Source organism: Pestalotiopsis fici (genome assembly GCF_000516985.1).
Source record: "Pestalotiopsis fici W106-1 unplaced genomic scaffold PFICI_Scf_12, whole genome shotgun sequence".
NCBI lineage: Eukaryota > Fungi > Ascomycota > Sordariomycetes > Amphisphaeriales > Sporocadaceae > Pestalotiopsis > Pestalotiopsis fici.
Window position 1 is genome coordinate 960,102 of NW_006917102.1, and position 19,573 is coordinate 979,674.

A 19,573-nucleotide genomic window follows, 5' to 3' on the forward strand; every position below is an offset into this window, starting at 1 on the left:
AATCAAGACTGTTCCCATATATTTTAAGATTTTATATGCTATTTGATCAAAAACCACATAAAGGCCACAGCCTTACGGCTGTCTGTCTTAGGTGGGGTTGGTTTGGTTTGGTTTTTGTTCCCCATCTCAATTTTTAAACCATCATAGCTGAAATCCACATTTTGTGTCTGCGATGCTTCTATGTTGTGCCAGCCAAAGTATCTGGCGACTCGTGGATTGTCTTCCGCGCCTAGGTCTCGTGGAAGGTTGCTGGAAAGAGGCTCATATGTGCTTGAAACATTCTGTTTGAGGATAAAGATATCGGACGGCCTCGCAAACTCGACATCTTTATAAGCAAATGTTTCATCGTGCGTATGGAACGCAGTGCCGGTCCATAATTCCAAATCTTGGAATTCCTCTCTTGTCGAAATGATACGCCGAGTAGGAACCTCGAAAGCTCTCGATATTCTCACATGATCATATTTGTCGCGCGTTTCCGTTGAAAAATCGGATACAAGAGACCATAGCCAGAGTCCCAATATCGCCTCTACCTCGAGCGGCTTTTGGAACACCAACCGGTCTTCCCCGAAATGATGTAGTCCAACATGTAACGGAGATATCTCAGAAGACGCGGAATCAGTCTGGTGGCTGCTTGACTCGAATCGAGTGGCTACTGAGCAATTGACTTCCCACCAAAGGATGTCGGCATCGGCCAGGTTGACGCCGAAAGCGCCTAAGTAGATCATACTGACAACATCCTCGAGAGCTTGAGTTAGCTGTTTGGCCACATATTTAATCTTGACCATCTCATCTCTAAACTGCCTCGATGAACTGGCTTGGTCCGGGCTTGTAGCTGGGGAGTCTGTAAGCTCTGCCAGACGTGTTCGATAAGCCAAAAGCTTGGCAGCGGCATTGAGTTCCTGAGAAGGTCGCGTATCACTGGCGATATGCTTCGACGTGCCGCAGAACTTCCAGAACTCTCGCCTGTCGTCCGCAGGACTGTGCGCAGCCCTCTGCTGCATCTCGCTTGACTCATCTTCTATGTCGTTACGACCAATACGCAAGGCAAGCCAGTCCAGTTCGTACCCGACAACCTCGTCCGGGCAGTCGACAAGAAAGTTATCCCGAGGCTTCAGTCGTTGCATGCGCAATGAAGCCCGAGCAGCACTCATGACAATTATGGCGCCAAGTTGTGCGACTGCTGCAGTAGCATGAATGCCTCGAAGACCAATGAATTGCATCACAAACCCAATGGTAGTCATACTAACAGCGGCCCATATCTCGGGCTTCTTTGCTTCTGAACGACGCTTCCATGAGATGAGATACTTTGGCAAGGGTTGTTCGCGGTCACTGTAGCAAAATGCATCAAAGGTTTGGTCACCGAGGACTTGTCCGCCAGGTTGTAGCCAGTATAAAGACGGCACTGACTGCTTGGTGTCTCCCTGTCGTCTAGAACCGTCGTTCGATGATCTGCGATAAACCTGCTCGGTTGTACTCTCACCCACGAGAAATGCGCAGTAAAAGACTCCACTGCAGACCAAGAGAGTTCCAATGATTGTCAGAGGACAGGCATATTCGACAGAGCCACTGTTCTCAGACTCCCACTGTAAGTAGTAGGTTATGATGCCAGCATAAATCAGAACGCCGATCTGCAAGACAGCACCAAGAATGGCGACTCCCAGGAAGACGGCATCGGACTTTCGCTTGATCCCAACATTGAGCGAGAGGTTCGGGGCAAATGGGCCGCTGTCATTGTCCTCGCTTTGAGACTCCATATCGGTGCGGGCACCTTGTTCTTTCCAAAAGGATTTTCCATTGTTGGTCTTGAGGTAGTCCATGAATGTGTATATTCCTGCCGTCTGGGAAAAGTTGGGATCCGACGGGTCGTGTATGACCTCCAGGATCTTGGGCCGACCAAAGACACGCGCGATGCCGCCGTTGTTGTATAGTTCGCACACATTGCGACTCGTGGACGAACACAGCTCCGCCTCGGCATTTCCCGCGCCTTCCTGTGCTCTGCCGATAAAGGCACGCAGCGACGGGCTCCCGCATACGCGAATGGCTGAAACAAGCGCCGTCAGGATGCCCATGGGCGCCATTGCAAAAATTAAGTAGTCGAGAAACGTGATGCTCTCACTAAGATATTGCATCGTGACTTTTTCGCCAAACAGGGAGAGTAAAGGCGCAAGATCTGTCGCCAGGTTGTTTGAAAAGTCATCCCACCAGTCTGCGCGCACCAGTGGCAGGCCGCCAAGGATAATATAACATGCCTTGAACAACATGACGGTCATATTCGAAAGTTTTCGCTTGATTAAGAGCGGAGTTGAAGAATTTTTCCAAGTCAAATCAATAAGGCTCTGGACGCACCCAGCCACAGCGCCCGATTTTGACCCCCACGGCAACACCTGCAGCGACCTGCTGCGATGCTGCATGATTGGGCAGCGAAGCTCACAACAATGAGCTCCAATTGGTGTCGCTTTGGTTTTCCCGGGGGTACAAGACACCCGATGAAAGGCTTTGTTGCATTTGGCTCGGTTATAGATCACGTGCAGTGCATATCGCATAGAGTCTCGATCCCACAGCTTGTCAAGAAGGGGCAGCGCAGAAATATCGGCTACCATGTTGGTGGTACACAACTTGAGCTTCCTTCTCATGTTTTTCACTGCCCATTGAGCAATCAAACATGATCAGATCAATCAAAAAGACTTGCTTTCAAATGATGGACTGCGCCCGCTGTTGTATTCGTGTAACGACAAGCAAGGTGATTGACTTTTTACTAGCAATTGACAGCCACGTTAATAATCCAGTAGCCTCTGACGAATTCTCTCGCTGGTTCTCGTCTTGGCCAACGGTGGCAAGGATAAGTAAAGATAATCTGCGTAATCGCTAGATGGACCACGAATGACCTGGCAGATCCGGTGCCATGGTTGGGTAGCTTGCAAGCGATCTATAAATGGGTACGCCTGCCTTTGGCATGTCGCTTCGACAAATTCACATGCAGGGAACTTAAACCGAATTGATGCATTAGTGGAGGATGAGAGATCTGATACTAATCATACCTAAGTAGCGTACGCGGTGGACGCTTTCGAGAATTTCCCGACCCAATCGATGAATATTCCTCTTCTCTTGCGAGTGATTCGTGAAAGCGTCAAAGACTAATTAGACGCACACCTAGAGACCAACCATATTTGCTCAATTACGAAGTCGAGCGGAGTCTTGTGTCCAGTATATGGTTGATCTGCAGACCCGTTGCCGCGGGTTGCAGGACTAAGGACCAAGAGTGGCTCATTGCATAGTCCTACGTACGTACTCAAGCGGACCCCAGTACGGCTGTTTCCGTGGATGATAAATGTTCTCTACATTTTCATGGACTCAAAAAGTCTTGGCATATCGTAACTTTTGTCTATGCCCCTCTCCCATCACTAATCCCTACGTGCGACCAGGCTGTACCGGCCCCCTTGCGTACATGCACATGCATGCTACGTCGTTCAAGTCGTCATCGTTATGAAAACTTCCCAGTAGGATGGCTTCAAGAAAATGAGTGTATAGAAAGTCTGCTTTATTCTACATCACAAAGACTTCTCATAATGGTCACGCATTAGTAGCATGATTCCTGCTCAGAACGAGATACGGTGATAGAAATCCTCCAATTAGTCGATGAACCTTCATTCTGGCAAATTCCTATCTACTAGATCTACAAAGGAATGGATAGTTGGGACTGCGCAATAAGGGCTGACCCCTGTCCGGCACATGGTTTGGCGTGGCGCCTGGGCAGTGTATACGCGTCCTACCGCCCGCATGGGACAGAAAAGCTTATTCCATTTACCTTACCCCGTACATTGGTCCCACTTCCAGGAAATTATACGTCACTGGAATTGCAAGGCTGTTGAGAGACGTCCTCAGTGCCATTGAGGACTGATAGAAAAGACAGACAAGATTGATGTTGGCAAGGCATGGAGGAAATGCGGTTCTCAGTCATACTTCCCGGCCAGTTACATATTTTCCACGTCTATATTTAGCGTCGATAGAAATGGAAGCTATTTTCCACGCCATAGCCTCGAGATGTCAATTACGTAGAGTGGACCAGTTTGCAAACTTCTATGCTTATACGCACTCCATAATGTGGCGGGAGAAACAAGAACAAGCTTAACAAAATGAAACAATATTCGTACTTGAGAATCTTTGCAACTCATGGATAATGATTGGTGCCACTGTATTTAAACCCCCGGATCGGACGTGACGTGGCCTGGGGCGGACGGGAAAGACGCTTGGACGACCGGCACGCCGAGTAAGCTCGGGTCCGCTCGGTGATAAAACATGATCCGAACTTGGGAACCACCGAAAACGCTAGACCGCCAGCGTGTTAATACCTCTGCTATCATTGGTAGTCCTCATTTCGAAACATGTCTGCAGGGTCTCTGGATGTGGCAGTGATCAACAACAAAAGAATCTTACGTATATTTCAGGGTTCCCAATGCCGCGTCCAGATCATGTAGCGGAGAGAACGCGTCACCAAGGTGGACACAGCCATGAAGAAGGCAAGCGAGGTTGACGATGGAAAGTGAATGAAAGATGGGAAGAAGGCAAGGAGAGTAAGGAGAGCCTGGCGGCGACATTGGTATAAGGGGGACCTTTGCGAACTGGACGAACTGATTTGATTTCGAGTCCATCATCAAGTCAATCCTTTCAAAGTCAGTCATCAGTCAGCCACAGTCTTTTTCGAAACCAAAAATCTCAAAATGCGCTTCTCCGTCATCTCTCTTACCGCTCTTGCGGCTTCTGTCGCTATCGCTCACCCTGGCGAGAAGCAAGTCCGGACTGATGCCAAGATCGCTGCCGCCAAGCGCGAGTTCAAGGCCGGTGTTCGCCGAGGTCTCGAGGCCTGCTCCGGCAAGCTCTCAGCCCGTGGCGTCACTGACCGAGCCGTTGCCCGCCGCGCCGCCACTGCCAAGAAGTATGGCCGCTCCGTCGAGGCCCGCGACACGGATACCGTCCTCAACACCAGCCACTTGTCGACTGCCAACTACACCCTCGACACTCCCGAGTCGACCCTCTTTGCCAGCAGCGGTACCTGTGCAGTCAACCCCGAGGGCGAGACTGGCCCTTACTGGGTCAAGGGCGAACTGGTCCGCAACAACCTGCGCGAGAACCAGACTGGTGTACCGATCGTCATCGAGGCCCAGTTTGTCGACGTTGAGACTTGCGAGCCTCTCGAGGGTATCTACTGGTGAGTATCCCAGCCTCCAGTAATTCATTGACCCAGACGTGCTGCTGAACATGAAAAGGGATGTCTGGAACTGCAACGCCACTGGAGTGTACTCTGGTCTCGTAGCCGAGGGCAATGGCAACACTGCCGACGCAGCCAACCTCAACGCCACCTTCCTGCGTGGTGTAGCCAAGAGCGACGCCGACGGTGTCGTTCAGTTCGAGTCCATCTTCCCTGGTCACTATGATGGCCGTGCTACTCACCACCACATGGTCGTGCACCTGAATGCCACCGTCCTGCCCAACAACACCCTGACTGGCGGTACCTACGGCCACGTCGGTCAACTCTTCTGGGACCAAGACATTATCGACACCATTGAAGCCACTGCTCCTGTGAGTACACATAAAGATGACCCATGTAGTGTTCATATGCACCGTGTTCAATCCCATTGCTGACATGACCATGCCTCTAGTACAACACCAATACTATTTCCATCACCAACAACTCGGATGATCGTGTCTTCAGCACGGAGACCACAGACACCACCACGGACCCCGTCTTTGAGTACGTGTACCTTGGATCCGACCTTAGCGACGGTCTGTTTGGCTGGGTCACCGTCGGTGTCAACACCTCTGCCACCTACGATCCCAACTACAGCTACGTCTGGACCTCGTCGGGTGGCGTTGCTCAGAGCGGTGGTACTGTTACTGTCAACAAGCAGTAAAGTAAAGTATTGTGTGTTGGGGAAACATGACTTTGTGATCAAAGGGCGGCATAAAAATAGAAAGAGTGGAGTAAATTTCCATAGGCTTCAAAGTGCGCTTTGCTATTTGTTTGTTTGTTTTAACAATAGAAATTTTCAAATTGTCTTCTGAGCTCAGAATTCGCGCCCAAAATTACCAAAAAACTTTTACGAAGCAGGTGGGCGCATGAACATACATATATCCAACTCGTTTTGTTCGCAGAGGCAGATCGCACGAGGTGTTTGGGCTCCACTCATTTGGGGGTCTTCGGTCGCCGAAGTCTTAAATGCGAGGCTGCTCAATTATAGTTTGGACGCGAGTGTGGAGCTAGCAAAACTACACGGTGCAATAATCTGAGTCTTATATACCAGTAAAAGTAATCTGTTATTCATCAAACCATGTGGATACAATTCAGTTGTTCCTCGATGGTCTGGGTGATCATAAACACACTTGAGGTACCGGAGGTAGGTCTCAACCTCGTCCAGTGAACGCCAGACTCCCAGGTGCGAGGGAAATAATGAGATAGTCGAGTCTCTATTGTGGAAAGTAATACAAAACTTCAAGACTGACATCTCTTAGATGCTCATGAATGGCTGTTAATGTATCCAGGTCTATGCTGGTCCAAAGAATAGGAACATGAGTAGGTATTCGATCAACGGTGACTAAAACTATCTCTTTTCCTAAACAAGCCTTGGGTTTCCGGGTCACCGGACATGATTGGCCGACGCTACATAGTCCACTGTATTGGCGCAACTGATCATACTAGAATTCAGACGGTTCATTGAGATCCGTTTCGCTCCAATTCCCGACAATCAACAGAGTCGCTCCTGATTATTTTAACAGATCCCGCAATTTTCGGAGCTTTTTTGAACCTCGACACTTTCGGCTTTGTCATCTCGATCTCGATGGAGTTTGAACGAGAAAAGACGCTGTGCAGTACGTAATTATGCGTGTCTTCTTCTGAAAGCCGACCAACTTGCCCATCATCGGGATGACTTGCCAAAGGTTGAGCTCGAGGTATCGGCTTGAGGCGCCTTGCGCGTAGATCAGACAAACAGTCGGCTTCAGCAGCAGTAAACATGTGCAGAGTGGAAGTGTAAGATGGCCTTTTAATATCCATACCGCGGCGCTTGTCTCTGTCAGTGTCCGTAACTTCCTTGACGACAAAGTCAGACTGGAGTTCAATACAGAGATCAGGCTCCAAGGCGGCCTCGAATTCGGTCGAGACTGCCATGTCATTGGCATAACGCCAAAGTCCCACACTGATGGCGAGATCTTTCAAGGATCCACGCCACCAGGGTGCCTCGAATTTGGACGGCCTTCTAAAGTGCCCCTTGTCCGTGTCATCAGAAAGGACTTCTTGAAGCTGGTTGAGCTGTTGTGATACGGAGTACCCGTTGGTGACTTCGATTTCCCGAGCATAATAAACTGCTGAGAGAAACCAGTTCCGGAGGAATGGGTGAAGGAAAGTGAGCTTCCAAAAATGGCTAAAGATCTTGAATTGCTCGAGGCTGACCTCGAAAAGGGCTAATACGGGATTGAAATTTGGCCCTGCCCGCTGGTACAACCAATCTTGTATTCGGCTCTGGGTGATGAATTCAATGACAGTGCGATGGATAAATCCAACACTAAAGTTGAACAAGGCTGCCTTGGTTGGATGCTCATAGATATTTATCAGGTCCTTAAATTGGGCAATGAACTGCCTCTTTTTCCTTTCGACCTCTGCAGCTTCCTCTTCATTTACGTATGGCCAGTTCTGCAGGAAAATTTGAGGGTCGAAATGTCGTCCTTCCCGGCTGTCTAGAAAGTAGAATGTCACGAGGGGTAGCGACACGCGGGCGTGAGCGAGAACCAAGAGTACTTTTGCTGTCCGACTCTTGTAGAAGTCGGAAATGTTATTGAGCATCCTTTCGAAGAAGGGCTCAAGTTAGTGTGACAATTCGTCGAGCCGCCGCTGTAGATCCACAATGTCGTCCGCATTCACAATCCCTCGCAACAGGGATCGTACAGCGAGCTGTACCCAGAGAAAGACGCCCTCTGCCCTATCAGTGATGCATGAGACAAGCTCAAGCGAGGCTTCCGGATTTTGGGTCTTGAAGAGTTTGAACCGGTTGTGAGCTTCTAGTGTATGTAGTTTATAACGCTCTATGTCTTTTCGTGTGTGATCATGCAAGTAAAGCTTCCATGACGATTCAGAGAAAGCATCGGAAAATTCTATCCATGGTCGGCTGGAAACACAAACTTTGACGTTGGAGAGTCTGCCAAGTGTCTGGACGACTTCGATGAGATTGTCTGGCTCGCCGCTGTATTCGTCCAAGCCATCCACGAATATGAGCACACAAGAATCGCGAGCCTCTGTAAGGAAATTGGTGAGACCACCGAGAAGCTCCTCCCGTGGCCATTGGTTCTGACTTAGAGTCTCAACAGGTTGCAATGCCGCCTTCCATCTGTCCGGGAAAGCCTGAGACGCGAGCTCTGGGCATTGTTTCAGAAGCTGAAAAGTTAATGTACGCAATAGAACCTCTTGAGATTGCTGCATCACAGTTCCTGACCCCAGAAAAAATGGCTCGCGATGAGCACTTTGCGTGTTCCAGCCCATCTCTGGAGACCTGCTGGCAATTTGTGGTGCTTGTGGATGTGCTTCATGAGCGTGGATTTACCAGAGCCAGCTCTCCCAGCAATCCAATAAATTGGGGCTTCAGGATGTTCTAGCCAGGGGCCGAAGTTGGCAGTATCAGCTTTGAACACCCAATCATATGTGCTCATATGGGGGTCTGAGATGGTGTCACGGCGCTCTCCAACTTGACTGAAATACAGGCTTTTGAGGATTTTTTGGGTTCTTTGGAACGACTCGTAATGGGGCTTGAGTGATTTCAACGACCTTCCCAGGCTGTAAAGCTGCTCGGAATCACCGAGCCACCTCCAGTGCAATATATCATCTTCCTGATGGTGTATGATCGCATGTGTTTTAAACTCGGCGGTTTCACGATCAAGCCTCGAGATGTAGTCTTGGCTAGTTTTGATAGTATCGACAAGCGCAGACTGCACTGAGGCTTGTTGTTGGCTGGCTACATATTAGTATCTCATTACCTAGCGAGGAACACGATCTTACACGAGGATGATGTTTATGTGCAGACTGATCTGATTTCGCAATTCGGCCAGTCGCGCGTTGAGATTCTGGAAGACTTCCCTCAATTTCATCTCTGTCCATGTCGCATAAAAAGACTGGAGTCGTTTCTTCTTGGCCCTTTTAGCTTTGATACTTTCAAACTTGGTGTCAATCTCTGAACAAATCCTACTCGCGGCTTCAGCCAAGTGTTTGAGTTCGGCGCTCGCAACATCATGAACGCCATTCTCGTCTTGAAGCATTGGCAAATTCTTTTGGAAGTCGGACACAATCAACTGCAGCTCTTCATTCTCTTGCATCAATTCTTTCTCATCAAGAGCGAGCTCCATGGTCTTTTGTACAGCCTTGCCTGCCATACCGACAAATTGTGCGATATTCGCCGCTAAACCGAGGGCGTCCAGCGCTTCCATGGTTCACCAGGAGAATCGTACCGAGTAGCAGCATGCGAATACCGGAACTGTGAGATGGCAATGCGCCAATGCATGGGCACGGATATGATGCATATATAACAGATGACGGGAATCTCCCCGTACGGACAGACATTCCATTGACGGGGTCGTAAGTTATCCATGACAGTCAGATCAGAGCTCAAAGGTCAGGTGCTAAAGAGGAGTTCACTCCAACAAATCAACTGGGGCCGCCGACTATCGATTATGCAAGCACCCTGGTACCATGGTGACCAGCAAGTAAAGACGTGGCGGGCCCAGAGATCATCATATTGCAGTTGCAATCATGTTTCTTAATCATATATTTCAACTCCTTGCTCTTCCTCCTTTCTGAATCCTTGATTGAAGATGTCTATACGCAATTTAAGGTTTCGGAACAGAGCGCCATCCCGTATGTAGGTAGGTACGCTGTTCTGGGGGAGCTGCACCAGTCTCCGGCCTCTTCAGTCTTGGCAATCCAGCCACCATTACGAATTGGTACGACAGCTGACCCCATCTAGCATTGATTCTCGAATATCTAGATCATAATCCAACAAGAATAAGAACCGCCCGCTCGTGCCTCTTGACTTCTTCCAGCGAAAGACTCTGTCCAGTCGGAGGGTCTCTGTCCTTTATAGGATATGATCAAACCCCCTGTCCTGTACCAATCTGGCCGATGACAGTACGCACATCCCCCAGGCCGTGGACTTCGGGACTGTTGGCGGCGGCAAATGGAGACAAGAGTGAATCGTCCCTGCCATACTCATATTGAAATAAAACCGCCCTTCTTCGACAAGATGTATGGAAGAAAAGCTGTTTTGTGCAGGGCGCGGCTGGTTCGTTCTCGAGAGTGCGATACCTGACGGTGGGGTTAGTATCAACAATGGGCTATACATTTGTCAAATGACAGCTTCGTGAGTATATCCAGTCACTTACACGTCTCTGTAGCAGACTTTCCCTTTCTCGTTCTTTTCCACCACCGAAAGAATTTTACGCCAATTGCTGCAGTGGCCGGCAGGGCAAGAGTCAAGCCGATAATGCCAATGATGGCATTTGTAGACAGATCCATCATGGCGGAGAGGTGCAAGGACCGGAATTCTTGGGATTCTCCTAATACAATGAGACATCAAATGTTTGATCAACACTACAAAAATGGTAGTGGACGCCATACATATGTATATAAGACAGGAGTGGTGTTGGGCTTTGGCTCGATCTGTTGACATTGGGGACTGGTACACGACCAGAGTTCCGGATTGTGGCATTCTCCAATCAGGATGAACACCATATTCAAAACCTTTTTTTTTTTTTTTTAAAAAAAAATTGACTTGTAGTGATGTCTTGGGTGTCTATAGCAGGGCAACAAACAGCTTCTGCCACATTTATCAAGACGACGAGATTATGGGAGCCACCAATCACTGATCAGCTTAGCAATTCAGCGTTGGAATGCAAGGGTCCACTAGCGCATGGCCTGACAACCCTCCGTGTTGTAAGACACGAAGATGTCGACTCGCCTTCGTGAGATTGACTAACGACACCACCGTGCGCAAGGCAGTCCGCCAAAAGCAAAATGTCCTTTTGCCAGATGTGTCGTGGTGGGTCGAGATGCCGCAGTTTGTGCATAGATCACTCACATCGGGCGGCATCCTCCGTACTCGGGTGCATATCAAAGAGGGAGCGGAGATTTGAGGCAGGGCTATGCTTGACCACCAAGCTCTTCGAAAGCATCCGATTGGGTAATCCCAAAATCTTGGATGCAAATTGCCGTGGGGAGACTTCCAGCAAGCTCAGATTATGGAATTAGCCAATAAGGTACGGACTCATTACATGGCGAGCCCAGACTCTGGATAGACCAATAAAATCGCTTCATCAACATGCCCGACATTGCTGATGCTTGGGGTCGCACAAAGCCTGATCGAAAGTAAGCTTCGAAAATAAAACACCAAGTCCCCGCTGCCCAGCTCGATTGATCACTTACCAACCACCACATTCGGCCAAAGCCGCAACACAACACGATGCCACCAAGAACCAAGCCATCCAGTGCTGAGTGGGAGCATCACAAGATAACAATTCGCAATCTATACCTCGGCCAGGACCTCAAATTGAAAGAGGTCCAAGCGCAGTTGGATGATTTCGGCTTTGTTGCTAGGTATGTTACTCGGCTTTGCAAAAATTGATGCAATGCTAACTCAGTATAAAGCAAATCGCAGTACGAGGCTAAACTCAAAGAGTGGGGATTCTCCAAGAATATACCTGTGAACACATGGAAACATGTCGGCCACAAGATCGAGAAACGAAAGCGAGAAGGCAAAGACAGCGTAATTTCCATCAACGGGGTCGAAATCTCCGCCAAGAGAGTGAAGAAGGAGACAAGCAGGCACTTTTACTCTGTTGCTCAACGTCTCGAAATCGGTGAGTGTGGTACCCGGCTATAAGTCGAAGTGCCTCTGACACAAGTCTGGCAGAGAGAAACAACGCGCCATCACCACCAGACCTTTCTGTCGCCACCCCGGCTAGTACCCAGGAAGTCTTCTTTATGGGTGGTTGGCCAATGAGCCTTCCATGGTTCACATTCACCAGGTCGCTGGACGCCCATCTATCCCGGATACATCGAAACCCACAAACGTTTCATAGTGAATTGTCTTGGATGCGGAAGAAAACTGAGCAGAGCCATTTACTTTCAGAATCCCATCTTGGCGCACCAAACTCAGACGTGTGGCAGATTGTTGTCGACAATATCAAGGAATACGCACACTTGAGTCTTACCCACACCCTCTTGCCACTCACCTCCGACATCGAATGTCCCGCAGAAATCCAACAAGACATGTTCCTGCAGTCGACGTCCACGGACCATTGGGGTTTGAAGGTGCTCATCTATTTGACTTCGAACAAACTCTTGAAAACTAGCAGCGTTGAGCAAGTATGGCAGATGATAAACGAAACAGGCATCAGAGAATTGGCCAAATTCTCAGAATCCTTACATCTGAATGATGTGTCTTTGGCAGCTGCATTGGAGCATTTGTTCCAGGTTGGGATGAAAGCGGAGCACATGGACCTTGTCTCATGGTTGCTTGATACTGGTATGAACCCAAACAGAAGAATCAAAGCTGTCATTGAACGAGCGATCGACAACATGCACCTACCACTTATCGCGGCAATGGATTCGACATGGAGTCCGAATGTCAAGATGCTCCGTTTGTTGCTTGAAAACGGGGCGTCCCCTACCTTGAGCTGTTGCGACCAACACAGATCTCCGATGCAATTTGCCCTGGAGAACCATTCGCATGACGAGGACTCGGAAGTCTTGGACCTTTTTTTGGAGGTTGCAAAGGCCTTGAACAATGATCCGGCATCACCATCAACCCTACATGTCCACCACGGAGACGAAACTGATGTCAACGCCTCTTTATCGAATCCAGATCGAGACAATGCATTTGACAAAATGGAATACTTAGTTCAGTTGATCCAACATCACGCGGCTAAGACACCACAAACATCCACGCCGCTGATCACTCCCGAGGGTCTCATTCGCGCAGTAGAGAGTAAAAATCAGAGACTCATTCGAATCATGCACAAACATGGACTTTCAATGAACTGTTGCGACGGCAATGGTCGATTCCCTCTTCAGGCGGCGGTGGAAATGTCAGAATTCGATGACTATAACGATGAAATAGATCCAAGTGGGGTCGATCTTCTTTTGGACCTTGGCGCATCACCAAATTACGATCCGAAGTACCACGTCAACAGTCACTGTTCACCTGCCCTGCAGGCTGCGGTAAACGATCCGTATTTTCAGTGCGGGAAAATAGAAGCAATCGAAATTCTATGCCAGCGCGGTGCTCTCGTTAAAGGTCGTCCCACTTGTGGCAAGTATGACCACCATACCCTCATGGATTGTGCCTTCAATCAGAAGAATTGGGATTTATGGCAACGGACAGAAGTCATGCTCGTCCTGCATAATGCTGGATTATCGTTACCTGGGTCATTTCTGCTTGATGCCCTTGAGCTTGCTTACGTGGAACGTGAAGACGATTGGCAATACGTTTTCAAGGATATGATCAAACAGTTACTTGGGGATTCTTTGGACCTATCCCTTCGATCCGAACGCGGCTGGACAGCGCTGGACTACGCCGTGTTCATGAATTACCGATTGCTAAGAGAGTTCCTAGTCGAGAAGAGCGTCCAACATACGCGAAAATTTGCGTTCAAATACTGTCTGTCCCCGAAAGAATTCTCAATGGAAGAACTTGAAAAAGTGCTGGCGAGAGTTCGGGCCTCTCAAAATACCAAACAATCGCGCGCCTGGCTGATTCACCATTTGATCGGCACCCTTCGTGCTACCGATTGCAGCGATCGAGGCTCAGAACGTGTCTTTGAATTACTTCATGATTACAGTCTGATAGCCCGAATTCCGGACCATGACGCGTATGTTCTGTACAATGTGTGTCGTACAGGGGACACCAAATTCATCCGGAGAACCTTGGAACTGCTTCCCAACACTCACAATTCCGCGGCTCTTTGGTTTCTCATAAGCGACAGCAACCTGTGGGAATCGTTCAGTAAAAGGCGCCAGAAAACGGACAGATTTGCGGACTTCTTAGCAGGGACTTGGATATTTACTTGGGCTGTGCGAAGAGCCCTCGACGCCGAAGGGGATACAAAGGCCCTAGAGTGGTTCAATCAACATGACCGAAAGCCTGTGGAGCACGCCAATCTTCATGCATCCGCCTTTTCTATCAAGGTCCTCAGGACCAACAGCCGTAAAAATCTATGCAAAGACGCTGATGTCACTCAATGGTTCACCCGTGGACTCAAGGCAAGTTGCTACCTTGGTCTTCTTGTTATAGAAACTGGCGACGTCGAAAAGTTGAGTGCACTCTTGGACCAAGGATTTCGGCCCAACCGAAGGATTGCTTGGTCCCTCACAGCTCTTCAGTTCGCCGTGCTACGAGCTGACAGGCCGATGACTCTTCGGCTCCTCCAGGAAGGATGTGATGTCAATGCGAGATCTCCATGGAGGGACATTCCGGGTAATATCTTACGAAAGATTCCGTACGGTGTCCTGAGCGCATTCATATCTCAATATACTAGCACATCCCGAAGGAATGCAATTCAATTGGCCGTTGAATCAGGGGACATTTCAATGATCAAGTTGCTGCTGGACTTCGGGGCCGACGTGAATGGACCGCCTTCGCGAGTTGCGGGCGCGACTGCTCTACAAATCGCATGCATAAAAGGATACATAGATATTGTCAGACTTTTGGTGTCCAGAGGAGCCGATATCAATCAATCGGGAGCTGAATATCACGGAAGAACAGCACTGGAAGGGGCAGCGGAACATGGGCGCCTGGACATAGCTTGTCTCTTGCTTGAACACGACTGTCAGGTGAATGGCTCTTTTAGACGACAGTACATTCGGGCGGTTGGATTCGCAAGAGCGCAAGGACATTATGTTCTTTCAAAGACGCTCGAAGATTTCGGCGAATGGAAGACGGCAGACGAGGATGTGTTGAAGAAGACCGACTTGCGTGACAAGGAACCAAATTCACGCGATTTGGATGAAGATTTGGACGAGGAAATTAGTGAGGTTGATCCAGACGAGTTCAAGTCCGATTCTGACAGCGCGTATCCGTTTGGAACAGACCACGAGAGCGACTCAGAAGACTATGAGAGCGACTCGGGAGAGTACGACATGACCAGTGGAAATGAAGTTGTAGCACAACCTCTCAATTACGCTTGTCAAGAGGTCATGGGCGGACCTAATCGGCTCGAACAACCGGTCGAACAAACATCACCGCAGCCGACAAATTGGGAAGATTTGCTTGATTACTATGGTGATGACGAGCGAGAAGTCTTCTGATTCTGGATTGATTGTAAATATTCAACCGCATATACAGTCTCTAGGTACCCTTTGTGGCACATAATGGCTGCCCGCACTGAGGGTGCAGCGTAGGGATAATAGTCTCTTTCAATTTATACTTGCGTCTTTGCAGGTACATGCATGAGTCACGTCATGGATCCTCGGAACGATGACACTCGTAAGGTGCCGCAAGCGGTCATTTTGGTTGCTTGTTTGAAGAGGGTGAAAATTCGACGGTATTGGCAGTTGCAATGTGATGTTGAAGACAAACTGCGGCTGTGTTATGGTTGAGGGGCAGACCCTATGACAGGCAGTCATCTCGTTCAGTATCATTATTACCTTTGGAGGAGTAAGCATTGCCGTTGCATACTGGATATGCATGTCACAAGTACAGATTGTTTAAAGGTTTGTCTGGATAGAGAGAAGGTCTAATGAAGCCGGATTCCCATTACTTGACGAGATATTCACTTCGCCTAGCGCTATGAGTTCATACGCCCGACACTCGAATGAGTCGGTGCAGTTAGGACTTAAAAGGGCTCAGAATCCCAACTGCAGGATCATTGCATTGTAGTTTACAGTAAGCTCATGGCAGGTCCTAGCTATTTCATTGTGATTCTCGTTGTATTCTTTAAAGATCAAGCAAGTTCATTTGGGGGAGGTTTAGGTCACTGGAGCGCTAGGGGCTGCCGCTAATTAGCCGCTGCAGCGGACCGCATCCACGAAACCCTTCACACCAATCCTAGCTCCACACAATCTAGGAGGGGATGGTAAGCAGGCTTTTGGACATGGTGAACTGCAAGACAGACATTGACTATAATGCTTCAGGAGTAGCTTTCGCTTGATATGCGTAGGAGCTTGTTATGACTTGGCTCTAAAGTTGCTAAGTACCTACCCATTGCGTAGAGTCCCACAGTCAAATCTTTGATCGGTAATCTGGAGCGATGCTGCGCATCTGACGCTTTGAAGTTGTGTCCAGACCTGTTGAAGAGCATACGACTGCAAACACGGCTAGAACGGCTAATAACAAGCATAACTGGCATCTGTTCACAAATCAGCGTGAACTCTACTCTGTTCACAAATCAGAAAATTAAAACTTACCATGTACAGTGCCGAGGTGTGGATCCGCCTCTACCACAACAAGCGTAGTCGACAGTGAGACAAATCAGCGGCGTATGGGCTTATCTCCTAGGCCGCCAATGAATATGTCAGCATGATCTCAATCGTAAACCACGTGACGGGACTGGGCTCTATAGCAGAATGCGCTGTAACGCATTTTGACATCTCGTGGATGTCAACCAGACTAGGCGTACTCTCATCTGAGCGCCGTCTTTCTATGATTGATAATCTACGTATGGGATTTATAATGAGATTTGAAGGGCATGATATCTTCACAGGGCATATTTAATGGTGACATCGGCCAGAGTGTGAGGAAAACTGCAAAAACAAAAGGATACTGCAGATTACGCTATCGGTTTGAACGCACTTTCCTCTTTAGTATTGCCCATCACTTCAACGATACCGACGCAGCACCAAATTAGATCACTAGTAATACCATGTCTACACACAAAGCTCTCGCAATCCATGCTTTGGAGCAGCCTCCAGCATTTTTGGAGCGGCCAACTTCAGCCCCCAAAGAAGACGAAATCCTCCTGAAAGTATCAATTGTTGGATGTATGTGTTTGCAATGATTTCTTCTTGTGTCTGCACATATCTAACTATTGATAGTAAACCCTCATGATGCTTCGGGCAAAAGATTTGGGACCTTTATCAAGGAAAACTTGCCCTCGCCCATCGGAGTTGATCTTGTTGGAGACATTGTTGCTCTTGGTCGCAATATAACCGGGTACAAGGTCGGCGATCGCGTCTTTGCCTTTGGCAACCCAATGTCTGCGGACAGCACCGGCACTCAGGAATACTGTGTCGTTCCGGCATGGCAATCAGCCCTGCTGCCCAAGGAAATCAGTGCAGACGAAGCCGCGACTTTCCCGTTGAATGCCATGACCATGGTTTTTGCATTATTCCACGAGACTGGGCTCAACTTGCACAGCCCTTTTGGCCTCCGCCGACAGGATTGTGACTACAGCGCAGAATCGATTCTGATCATCGGTGGAGGCGCCGCCACGGGACAATTCGGTGTGCAGCTCGCCCGGCTGGCGAAATTCAGGAACATAATAGTGGTGGCATCAAAAGCAAGGGAGTCCCAACTCAAGGATCTTGGAGCCACCACTGTCATTGATCGCGCTCTGGACGAATCCGAGATCGAGAATCAGATTAGGAAAGTGGCCGGAGATGATTTGGTGTTTGCCATTGACTGCGTTGGGCGTGGCCCAGGTGGGCAGACATTGGGCGTCAAAGCTCTCTCTAATCATAAAAAGGGGACTCTCGCAGCGCTGGTCCATAGAGGTGATGTTGATGATTCCCGTATCGGTACCAAAACCGCTGGCTACGTACGAAATTCGGTACTGTGCCATACGGCCAAATATCCGGATATCACAAAGGAGTTCTGGGCCGTGTTGCCCAGTTTGATTGAAAGTGGCACGCTGAAGCCAACAAGCTTTCAGGTTGTCAACGGCCTCAGTGCTAAGGAGGTTGACACCTTTCTTGATAATTATAGCACAGGGGTTGCCCAACTCAAACCTCATATACATATAGGCAGCACTTTTGAAGCGTAGATGCAATGTAGTCAGTCTAGTCTTGCTGCATAATGGAAAAGAAGAATCGACACATAGAAACTGGATGCCCGTCCCTCTCGTGAATTCATAGTCTGCGATTGGGCCAAGAATCAAATTTCTGGTCCCACACGCTTAGAGCCGGAATTAGACCACGACTAAAAGTTTCTCTTTGTAAGACGGCAGAGGCGAAGGCAGAGCCAATACGGAAGCCTAGTGCCCCGAAGCAGATGTGCTATCACCTCTCATCAGCTGCGGACAAGTGCAGACAGTATTACAGTCTTGGTGGGACGATTATCACTTCTTGGTAGAGTGATACTCACCACCCGAAAGTGACGATTACAACAGGAAATCTTATGACCACACACAGGCCGGGGAATACAAGTGTTGGTTGAGGTGGTGCTTTCCTATTGGAACTTAAAACTGGTTTGATATGGGTGTCAATTGTGTGATGTATTGATCTATGTTCTGCGCCTTTTAGTTTTGACGAGGTGCATGCTTATGTGAGTAGCCCCAGCTAATTCCCAGAAGTCCTCGAAACATCTGTATGAACACCGCGGTGGTGTTGATCAGTGTATATTGTACTCCAGCACACCCTGGTGTATGGGATCCATGACTCACCATGTGACGATTAGCCAGTTTAAGGAGCAGCAAGGAGTTTTTAATAAGTTTTGAATACCGCCAATTAATAAGCCTCATCCATCAAGAATAGATCATCCACCTGGACTTGGTGTAATAAGGTCTTATAACTGGCTACATCCCCACATGCCAGCAAGACTTGTATAACTCATCTATCAGCCAGTCGCTTTTGCAGGTTGAGACTTTTCCCTCAAAGGTGATAAAACCCTCTTCGTCGGAACCCCGATCCGTGCGTAACACTTTCGATGATTAACCCGCACATGATACCTTAGCATGTCACAGCTTCCTTCCGGGTTTGCTCTCCGCAGCAACGGAACCTGCGCGGCAAATGAAGTAGATTGTGGCACCACAGTTTCACCATACAAGGCATGCTGTCCAGCCGGATCATACTGTCCATCTCAATTTAATGTCAACGTAAGCAAAAGGATAAGTGATGCGCTATAGTACACCACTGACTATTCAACTTTCTCGAAGTGCTGCCCAACGGCCGCGAACTGCACTGCGAGTCTTTTACAAGCTCCAAGTTGCGCAAATAAGACTTGGGATCTCTATAACAACGATGGATATTACTGCTGCTTGAACGACTCTATAGGGTACTCCGCCCAGTCTACCCATAGTGATGGTTGTGCCTCTCCACGCTATGCCTTCCAGCCTGGCGATGTTCTTTTGAGCGTAATCAGTGTTGGTCAAGGTATGATTTATCAATACTTGTAAACGTCACCAAAGTAACATTGGCATATTCCCTTAGCGCCAACATCCAGTGCAACGACTTCCTCTAGCGAACCACAGGCAACGCCAACAGCGTCTGGGACGTCAGCACCAGATAAAGCGTCGTCAGCCGCTGTGACGACCAATATAGGTGCGATCGCTGGAGGAATCATAGGCGGTATATTGGTGCTCGTCCTCGTTGCTGTTTGGATATTATTGA

The 19,573-nt window shown here is 48.7% G+C and overlaps 5 protein-coding genes across 5 annotated transcripts; 3 read left to right on the top strand and 2 right to left on the bottom strand.

Moving 5' to 3' along the window:
- Window positions 1-38: 38 nt before the first annotated feature.
- On the bottom strand, window positions 39-2,270 carry PFICI_14055 (uncharacterized protein; the record flags this gene model as incomplete). The annotated part of the gene is made up of 1 exon (XM_007842636.1): window positions 39-2,270. The coding sequence occupies one exon, from the start codon at window positions 2,268-2,270 to the stop codon at window positions 39-41; it is 2,232 nt and encodes a 743-aa protein (XP_007840827.1).
- A 2,448-nt stretch (window positions 2,271-4,718) lies between these two features.
- Window positions 4,719-5,909, top strand: PFICI_14056 (uncharacterized protein; the record flags this gene model as incomplete). The annotated part of the gene is made up of 3 exons (XM_007842637.1): window positions 4,719-5,206; window positions 5,265-5,577; window positions 5,658-5,909. 3 exons carry the CDS (start codon window positions 4,719-4,721, stop codon window positions 5,907-5,909), a joined length of 1,053 nt encoding a protein of 350 aa, XP_007840828.1.
- Window positions 5,910-6,706: 797 nt separating this feature from the next.
- On the bottom strand, window positions 6,707-9,465 carry PFICI_14057 (uncharacterized protein; the record flags this gene model as incomplete). The annotated part of the gene is made up of 4 exons (XM_007842638.1): window positions 6,707-7,835; window positions 7,866-8,403; window positions 8,481-8,992; window positions 9,041-9,465. 4 exons carry the CDS (start codon window positions 9,463-9,465, stop codon window positions 6,707-6,709), a joined length of 2,604 nt encoding a protein of 867 aa, XP_007840829.1.
- A 2,027-nt stretch (window positions 9,466-11,492) lies between these two features.
- Window positions 11,493-15,337, top strand: PFICI_14058 (uncharacterized protein; the record flags this gene model as incomplete). Its single annotated transcript, XM_007842639.1, has 3 exons — window positions 11,493-11,626; window positions 11,678-11,889; window positions 11,943-15,337. 3 exons carry the CDS (start codon window positions 11,493-11,495, stop codon window positions 15,335-15,337), a joined length of 3,741 nt encoding a protein of 1,246 aa, XP_007840830.1.
- A 1,553-nt stretch (window positions 15,338-16,890) lies between these two features.
- On the top strand, window positions 16,891-18,009 carry PFICI_14059 (uncharacterized protein; the record flags this gene model as incomplete). The annotated part of the gene is made up of 2 exons (XM_007842640.1): window positions 16,891-17,008; window positions 17,063-18,009. The coding sequence occupies 2 exons, from the start codon at window positions 16,891-16,893 to the stop codon at window positions 18,007-18,009; spliced, it is 1,065 nt and encodes a 354-aa protein (XP_007840831.1).
- Between the last annotated feature and the right edge of the window lie 1,564 nt (window positions 18,010-19,573).